Source organism: Solea senegalensis, unplaced genomic scaffold (assembly GCF_019176455.1).
Source record: "Solea senegalensis isolate Sse05_10M unplaced genomic scaffold, IFAPA_SoseM_1 scf7180000016125, whole genome shotgun sequence".
NCBI classification, from domain to species: domain Eukaryota; kingdom Metazoa; phylum Chordata; class Actinopteri; order Pleuronectiformes; family Soleidae; genus Solea; species Solea senegalensis.
In genome coordinates, this window is record NW_025321604.1 from 7277 (window position 1) to 16993 (window position 9717).

A 9717-nucleotide genomic window follows, 5' to 3' on the forward strand; every position below is an offset into this window, starting at 1 on the left:
TTTGTATTGAGCTCAAAAGCACATTTTTATTTTTAAATCCCACCACGGAGTAAAAACCAACAAACATCACCTCACTCACTTTCTTTAGATTAGTCTCCAATTATTCCCGTGTTCCATGTGTTGTGATGTTTTTTGCAGAAACAGGTTTTTTGACCATTACAAATTTTTTTTTTTTAAACTGTACTGAAAACTGGTTTCTTCAACTTTTACTTTAGGAGCAAAAATCAATTATTTGACGTTTATCAATACATTTAAATGTTGTCATGATTACGCAGAGATTGGTTTGTACCATCACCCATGACAACAACTCTTCTCTCCTTTCTTCGTTAACATTAACAGACTCTTCTATTTAATGCATTTCATTTTTAAAAATAAACACACTGAAGGCAGCACTGCTATAACAAAAGCTTGTATTCCTCAAACATTATCAAACTTAAAACCAAATCAGTTTCTCATTACAGAAACCTGATTTGGACTGGATGCATATCCGTGTGCACAATATTACACTTTCATAGAGAGAAAAAAGAAAAAGCACATGAAAAGTGTGGTTAAAACATCCTGTTTACAACACAGGAACATTACACCCATCAGTCCAACATGACTGTGACATATTCGTACTCTGACCATCTTCACTGAAGCATAGAAATGTCGCAAAATGCTGTGCTGAACATGTCAATCACAAAGATGGCTCTAAAATATGGCGTGAAATACTGTCGTCAACGTGCGGCTAACGTGCAGCTAACGTGCGGCTAACGTGCGGCTAACAGCAGAGCCGAGTCTCTCAGAGTTTCTCCTCCTCTCAGAGTTTCTCCTCCTCTCTCAGTCGTCTGTTCAGTTTGTCCATAACAACGCTCAGCTCCATGTTTTTGTTCAACTTCAGGTAAAAGTCCTTCCTGATTGGATGGATGGTCAGCCAATCAGCAGCTACGTCTGCCAGCAGACGGAGGTGTTTCTCCATCTCACCTGTTCATTAGGGAGGAAGAGCAGCCAATCAGATAACAGGTAACACCACCTGTCCCACGTGGTGCGGTGGCCTTGCATCAAATATCAACATAAATAAATAAACAAATAACAGCTCGAGTTCTCTTTGCTTTTTCTGTGTGGTTAAGTAAGAAAGGAGTCACATTTCCATCAAATGTACCAGGAACTTCCATCAAGGTGCAAATCCAACAGTGTAGTTGATCTGGAACAGTAAACCAAGATCAGCATTGAGGAGCATTGTGGGAAGAAGCCCATGCCCCCAAATGCTTCTGAATGAACTCTGAAGAATGAACCTGCTCTATCATGTTACTTTTCTACATTGTTAATGTCTACGTCTGAAACTAAACTGAAAGATGAACCCACAGCAAAGTGTGGCAACCCCGGTTCAGCGCCAGGAGGAGAACCACGTTTTAGACTGGTGTGGACTGGTGTGGGAGGGAGATCAAGGTCTCAGCCACGGTTAGCTTCAGTTAAACATGTCCATCCATCCAAACTGGGAAACCTAGACCTGAGTCCTTTAAAACCCTTGGGGGCAAGTTCAGCCTGACAATAAACTCAACAAAAAAGAAAGCAACACAGTGAACACTGCTCTCTGTACGTGGAGTCATTTGTTGCTCCATGGAAGTAACTGCGTTTACCAAACGTAACTGAACTCTATGGACTGGTTCTTGTCAGTCTCATGTGGGTCCACTAACAGCAGCAGTGGCATCAGTGAAAGCTCCCTCCCGTTTGAACGTACCTGTGCTGAGAGCAGACCTGTAGCTGGCAATCATCCTGTTACACGCCACTTCCATGATCAAAGCCGGTTTCTTCTCTGCAACAAAAACTGTGCGCAGAATCCTTGCCAGCTCACCAAGCCGTGACATCATCAGCAGCCGCTCCTCCTGGGAAGGGTTCCGCGTCATGGCCGCTTGAAGTTTCTGGGCCTCCTTTGCTCGGATCTGAGACGGGGGAAAAAAAAAAACATTACTGTTATAATGGGACGAAGCCTAATTCAAGTAACACCATCTCAAAGTCAAGGGAGGACGCTCCTGTTGACGACTGTTCTCCTGCAGTACCTACCCTGTCCAGCAGGGACTGAGACACTCCTTTCAGAGCAGCAGCAGTAGCAGGTGGAGCTGAGGTGTGAGGGACTGCAGGGTTCTGCGAGGACGCTGGCTCTTTAGTGTCTGCAGTTTTGTCTTCTGACTTCATAGTGAGAGACACCAGAGCCTTCTCCATCTAAAACACATCAATCCAGAGTAAGAAAAAGCTGCTGGACCTTCCTCCTGTTGTTTATTTTTTGAGATTGACTTTTGTGGTGTAATAAATGTGTGAGTGGCAGCACAGGAGGCGGAGTTTGAATTTATACCAACCAATTATGGGTCATTAATCACTTGTTTCAATTTGATTTATCATTATTTTTTAAATTTTTAAAGGAACAGGCTTAATCCATCTCAAAACACAGTGAAAAGGTGTCGTACGGCAGCATCATGTGACTCTGTACCTTTGGTGTGATGAGTGAGCGGGCCTTGTCCAGCACCTCCTGAGCTGTGGCCAGTTTCCCAGTGTGGGGAGGCTGAGGTAGAGTGCTGGCCTGGATGACCGGGACCGTGTCCACATTAAAGCGAGGATGCCAGCGGGTCAGTTTGTCTTCAGGGACAGACACCGGAGGGACCAACGTGGACAGGAACTCCTGCAGACAGAGGTGGTTAGAGCCTTTCCAATGATTCAGATGTCAGTGGGGGTCTCACATGTATAACACCTGAGTGAAGACATGAAAGGACGTGGAAGTGTCACTGGAGAAGCCACTGACCTTGTGATGCTGTTTGACAATGTGGACCAGGTTCTCGTGGAAAAGGTGTCTTCTCTCCAGGAGACGGGACGCTGACAAGACAGGACGGGCTTCATTTTTGTCTGAGGACGACACATTTATCTTTTATTAATAAGTCACTACAACAGCTGAGGTCTGGCTGGAGACAGAAGGAGGAAAGTTCTCTCACCACAGAGGACGTTGGGCTCCACTGTGAGCTGGTAGCTGGCTTTCTTAATGCTGCTGTTGAATGTTGGGATGTTCTTCTCCTGTCTGAATGTGTACGCCTCCGGAAACACCGTCTTTATCTGACCCACGTGGTTCTCTTCAAAGCGCCTGCAGAGGAGAAACCACAGTCAGCAGGACTTCACTTTACAGTTTCTCCAAAGCATCTCGTATCAGGAGAAGAGTTTGTGGATATGACACTACTGTCACATGACCATTTCTCCTGTGCATCAAGCGAGTCGTCCCAGAGAAAAACACGTCAGCTGGGCATCGCTGCTCACCAAGTCCTGATTTCATTGAACTTTTGATATCGAGATGTTGCTGCAAACTGTGTAACGTTGTGTAAGTCAATAGAGACTTAACCATAACCTAGTGCATCATTACAATCGTCACCGTGAATTCACTTTTTATTCATGACAGTACAGTCGTACATGATGATTCAAAAACCTCCTACAGACATTTTAAAGTAATCGTTGTCTTTCACACGATCGGCGCCGATTTGAACTTGAATGTGAAAAGTAGGACTCGCCCACTTCCACTTACTTGTGCATCATGTCCTGAACTCCCTGTTTGACTTTGGCAAAGGTCGTCGTCTCACAGCGGTTGTGCAGCATGGCGACCACGGTGTCCATGCTCCTGAACATCTCTGCCAGCACTTTATACTGGTACGGCAGCGAGAGACCCGGAGGCACCGCCTGAGCGAGGGTGTGGTACCGCTGGTACGCTGGCGGCTGAGCGCTGGGGGACAAAGAGCGGAGGGGACACTTGAAAAAAAACTAAACAACACAGTACAGCAGCATTGTTTGAAGGTTTGTACTCCAGCTGTGTGTGTGTGTGTGTATACACATGTATGCTCACCTGTCCTGGGTTTGAGCCTCACTCTGCTTCCTCTCCTCAGCCTCTCTCTCCTCTTGTCTCCTCTGAGTTTTAGCTGCAAGCTGTTTGGCTCGTGCCACAGTGAGTTTCAGGGCCTTGGCTTCAGAGGAAGGGTTTGTGGTGGTTTTGGGCACAGGGGGGTTAGTGTCACTCGCCGCTGGAGCAGCTGGAGAGGAGGAAGAGGAGGGAGAGGAGGAGGATGTGGAAACTGAAGCCATCCTGGTTGTTTCCTCTGCATGTTTCTTAATTCTCTGTAGACGAGATTTCAGGGCTGAAATGTCCTCTTTACATAAAACCTGGCAGAGACAGAGAGCGGGTGACGATGTTGATTCATTTAAAGAAAAAGGATTTTTACAGATGGACAAAAACATTCTGGCGTTGACGTCAAGGATCAGTATGGTAATGATCACTGTTGACATTAAATGACACACACGGCGACGTTAGCCCCGCCTCCTGCGTCCCTGATGCAAATAATTCACAAAAAACACATTTTCCTCACTGTCGATGGGAGGTGCGCTGTATCCAGCACGTCCGCCGTCTGCACTACAGTTATTATTCTAACAAAAGTAACACGTGTCGGGCTTTTGTGCTCATGTGGTCAGAAAGCAGTTCAGCTGCGGCGCATGATGAACTTTCTCCGTTTGTAGAGAGCGGAGACGTTTACTGTAGCCAGGTCGAGGAGCGTGGGGGCACTGACTGAACACGAGCACTCGGTGCTGTTGCAGTGTGTTACCGTGTTTGGTTTAACTCTTCCCTCCTCGTCACGGTCACGGCTGTGTGGACAGACAGTGAGTGATGCGCTGTCACTTTTCAGCACCTGTGTGGTACATCTGTGTCTCTCAGCACGGGGGAAGCTCTCCTCTGATTTTATTGTCTCTCTTTCTTGGATTGATTCATGTAGTTTTTGGTTGAATCATAAAGACATTGAAAATGAGCACAAATAAAACATCCAGCAGTGGTCGCAGTGACGCCTTCAAGGGGCAAAGAAAATAGACATTTCTAACGCATCCAGTCAAATTGACCGCTGTGATAATTGACCAGAGCTTTTTTGCGTGTTGTTGGTTTAATAATCTAATGTTATTAAAACAATAAAGACACATTGAGGAAACGTCAGCGACCCATGGTCTCAATTCAACACAGTTATCATTCTAAAAATAATCAAAACAGCCAAAATGACCCCCATGGTAGTTCTAGTGTTAAGATTTGAGATTTAGAACCATTAGAAGCAGACTTTGGTCCCCATGATCAGTGTTTCCATCAGAAAGGGTCCTAAAAGGTCTGCGCACACGCGCACACAATGTTACCTTGCTAGACAGTCCTGTGGTCTTGGTGCTGGCGACTCCGTGGTTCTCAGGTTTGTGTTCCAACACTGCAGCAGCCGGAGGATGTGAGGGCTGCTGGCTCACCTCAGGGGTCAGGGGCTGAGCTGCATCCTAGACACACACACACACACACACACACACACAACATATTCTCAGACTCATGGTTCATGTAGTTCACAGTGAGGGGTCAGGACTCGTTTCCTCCAGTTACATTATTGTCATGAGTTCCATTAATGCTCATATGACTAAAAACCCACTAAAACACTATGGCACATATACTTTACTTAATACAAATCATTCAGTATTAATCAAAGTAAATAACAAATGCTGATGGAAGAGTCTATAGGTTATGACCCTTGGAAGAAGTGATTAGATTTCAGTGGTGATATATTGACAGGATTCCTTAGTCATTTTTAAAATGATTTGTTTTGGAAGTGCTGTACTTTGCTACGTTTTAAATCACATTATTATTACTGAGTAAAACGTTGTTATGGCCTGAATTTAAATAAACAAATAAATAATGATGAGGACAGATTGGTGCTAATTAAGGAGCAAGTTAAAGCATTTGTGACCTTTGACCCATTTAGACTAATACATTGTGTTTACATATCCCAACCTTGTTAAAAGTAACGTTTACTTAAACGTGGGTATATCTTAGACAGCACTGCTTATAACAGAAACCACGACACTGAGCATAAATGATTTCTTAATGGAAGTTTCAATTCTAAACATGAAGTTATTTGTTTGACTCCATTTACACTCATTACTGTTCCACACCTGGTGTAGCTGCGGTGAAGGTGGAGGGAGCTGCAGCTTCTTCCTCGCCGTCCTCCTCTTCGGTCTCTCCGCTACAGCTGCAGTGTTTTCGGCCGCAGCCTCCGCCTGTCGCCTCTTCTTGGCGGTGCTGTGTTCGGCGGTGGCTGAAAATACAGCGGACCCGAGGTCGAACTCTGCCGACGTCCGCTTCGGTGTCCGGAGACTGGGCGGAGGATTAGCGTCGGTGTTGCCGACGGTGGTGGACTTTTCATTGTTTATACCCGCGGCCTCGTCCACCACTCGGACAAACTCTTCGTGTACCGAGGCGGAGCAGAGAGACGCGTCTTGACTCTTCGCAGACCGTGTCCGTGTGTTGGAGACGCCGCGCTGCTTGGCTGCTGCTTTCACTGGGCCGCCGGTGACTCTCTTCCTCTGGGAGAAGAAGTCCGTGACCCGAGCCTGAGACATAATACTAACGCTAATGCTAATGCTACTACCGTGGCGTCAAGTATACTTCCACAGCCAACTAATAAAAACGAAAACGCGACCGACACCGACGAACCGAAGTCAGCGGAAATAAATACAGACCCACAACAATGGCTCGCCGGATATCGTTCACACTTCACAGGAAGAAGAAAAGAATTTTCGCGCGAAATCCACAAAGCCACATCCCACCTGGGCCACGTCTTATGCCATTGGCCAAACTCAGCGAGGTTAGGGGGCGTGTTCTTTTTCTTCTTCATCTTGTTAAAGTTAAAGTTTGAGCAGCGCGTTACCGCCGCCACGTTCTCTGTCAGATAAAACACTAAATAAGACTTTTCATACAAAGTGATGTGATGTTATCCTGCTTTATTCATATTTATCATATCTGATTTGTTTACTCTTTATTTGACTGTCTGTTATTGTATTGTTATTTATTTATTTCATTACATTATTTTCTTGAACAACCCTGTTTCAAATCAAATGATTAAATTATAAATTATATTAAATGAACAGCAGCGACTGAACAAAAATCAGCAAGGATAAAAGAAGAGAAAAGTAGTTAAATAATATTCAGTAAATATTTCAGTAAATGAATAAAAAATAATAAAACAATAGGATATGTAAAATGAACAAAAATGCAGATGTGCATGTAGATTTGCAAAGTAAAGAGTTAATCTAAGAATCAGTTGAAAATAACAAAATAAAATGATACAATAATAGTTAAATGTAGAAGTGAATACAATACTGACAAGAATATGCTAAAAACAATGTAACAAGGTTTAAATAGACAAGATAAGATAAGATAACTTTATTTATCTCACAGTGGAGAGAAAACGGCATTACAGCAGCTCAACAATAGATAATAAGCAAACAAACAAACAATATACAAGTAATACAAGTAAGAAAGAAAATTATTTACATATATATATATGTATATATATATATATATATATGTAATAAGGTGCAGTTTCTCTATATATATATACAATATACAATGAATGTAAACATGGCGTTATGGCAGACCAAAAGTGAAACGTGATAACAACAGGGACAAGTAATATAATCAATATAATATCATATAAATGAAGCTCAGGTAAAACCAGACTAAACAGAGAGAGATATTAGATAATAATGGAGTGTTGATCTTTGATGTCGTGTTGATGAATTCATTTTACTCCATTACTGGGTCACAGCAGTGTCATGTGATTTAGTGGCTTAAACCCTTCTCATTTTTAGCAGGACGTCACACTCGTCTAAAGCTGAGGAGACAATAATCACATGAATGAGTGCGGGCCCTCAGCCCCTGTATCTGACAACATGTGATCAAACAACATTATTGCATTGAAATGAATTCACCTATAGCTCTATTTCACACATTGAAGTGAACATGTGGTCGTGGTATAACAGCTCTCAACTGAAACTATTTAAGAAAAAAAAAGATTAATCCCACTTGATAATCATCACCTGTTCTCACACTTGATCAAAGACATAAAGACTCTGAGCTGCAGCGATCCATTCAGGCATAATGAGCTATTGTTTTATTATTGGCCCTTTTATATTCTTTAGATTAGATTTTTGTGTCCTAGGTCACACATGTATGAATAGTAATTACTTATTTTATGTATTAGCTTCCAGTTTCCAAACAAATATGAGCAGATTATGACAACTTGGTATATGACAAGCCTCTCATGCAACAAGTTACTGTATATGCTCATTCTAATGACTATGTTTGAGTTCTGGGCCTCCTGCTTTGTCTAGATAGATATACAGATATATAGATATAGATAGATATACATATATATATGAAGAAACTGATCCTGATCCATTGATAATTCCACACAATAATTCTTAACAAGTTAGGACACAGAACATGCCCCACGGGAAACTCATGTGGCCCGTGTCCGTGACCCCTGATCTGGAGTCTCTGTGTTACAGGGTTTATTATTTCCACTAGGGGGCGTGAATGAAACGCACAGTGTACAGTGTACAGTGAGTCAGTGCCAGGTTTAAATAGGGTTCGCTGTGGCTTCATGACAGAACATGTTGAAATGACAGTGAGTGTTTACGTTTAGAAATAAACAAAAATCTTTGTGTTCATCAAAAGCAAACAACAGCAGCAGTCATGTGTGAGAGAAGTTTATTTGGATGCAGAACAGAGCAGGGGATGTTGGAGGGAGGTGACCGTGTTTCAGTGGAGAATAGCTCCTCTATGAACGAACGCCCTTCACACTCACTTGCCTGTGAATCACATTTTCCACCTCCAGCCCGGTGGCTCCACACTGGGCCCCTCCAGCAGCTCCAGCAGCTCGAGCAGCTCGAGCAGGAGGAACAAACACAACTTTTCCTCTCCACTGCGCGCGCCCGCACACACACACACACACACAAGGGTACATGCCGTGGACTGATCGGACACTTTCGGCTTTTCCCGGTCACTTCTATCGCTCATTGATGGGACAACATGAGCGTACATGGGAATAATGGTCCACTCGTTACTTTATCACGTGTAATCGATCGACCACGATGGAGCCGATTGAGTGTGTGTGTGTTGTGATGTGTGGCGGTTATTGATCAGCTGTGTCATGGATCTTCAGGTGATCGTCTGGCTCTTCTACTGCTTCCTGCTGCCTCTCGTGCTCCTAACAGGTAAAACTTTTTTTGTTTTTGTTTTAAACTTCTGAATAAAATGTGTCTCAACAAAGCTTCACTGTAAAGCTTCACGGTTTGGGCTGGTGGAAACTGAACTGTATTAAAGCAGCTGGAGCAGTCACTCCGCGAGACAGACAGTAAGCGTGGGTGCACACGGGGACTGAACTTTGTTTTTTACAGTCGGTGTCGGTGTCGAACTTCTGACGTTGTTGTGACAGAGAGAGAGAGAAGAAGACGAGAAACCACCTGAACACACGCGAGCCCAATGAAGCAGAACTCTGACATGAATCCACGGGCGAGGTTATTTGTTTGTGACATTTGTTGGCTGCTCAGCAGATGTTTCCCGAACAGACTGATCTTTCTATCGGGTTTGGTGGAAGGTGTTCTCGCGCATGGTCGTAGCGGAGTAACTGTCACGCACGTGAAACCACAGTTACATGTGAACACTCCTGTATCTCGTCAGCTTTCACACAAACGGAAGCAGTTTTTAAGATGTGGCTCTTGTGTTCAGCAGGGGCGTTTCCAGAGACTCCAGTGCCCCCAGGCAAATGGGACATTTTTCCCTTCATAAATTACAATAAATTGAATTAACCTTAAAAAAAAGCGTAAGAAAAGTCCAAATAACACCAAACTGCT

General features: G+C 43.7%; 1 protein-coding gene across 1 annotated transcript; it reads right to left on the minus strand.

Annotated features, from left to right (window-relative positions):
- On the minus strand, positions 1 to 6589 carry LOC122762839 (DNA replication factor Cdt1-like). The gene is made up of 10 exons (XM_044018028.1): positions 5974 to 6589; positions 5179 to 5307; positions 3857 to 4170; positions 3542 to 3736; positions 2964 to 3109; positions 2777 to 2877; positions 2468 to 2656; positions 2044 to 2202; positions 1721 to 1922; positions 1 to 963 (listed from the first exon to the last, which is right to left on the minus strand). Exons 1-10 carry the CDS (start codon positions 6418 to 6420, stop codon positions 800 to 802), a joined length of 2046 nt encoding a protein of 681 aa, XP_043873963.1. The 5' UTR covers positions 6421 to 6589; the 3' UTR covers positions 1 to 799.
- Positions 6590 to 9717: the final 3128 nt, after the last annotated feature.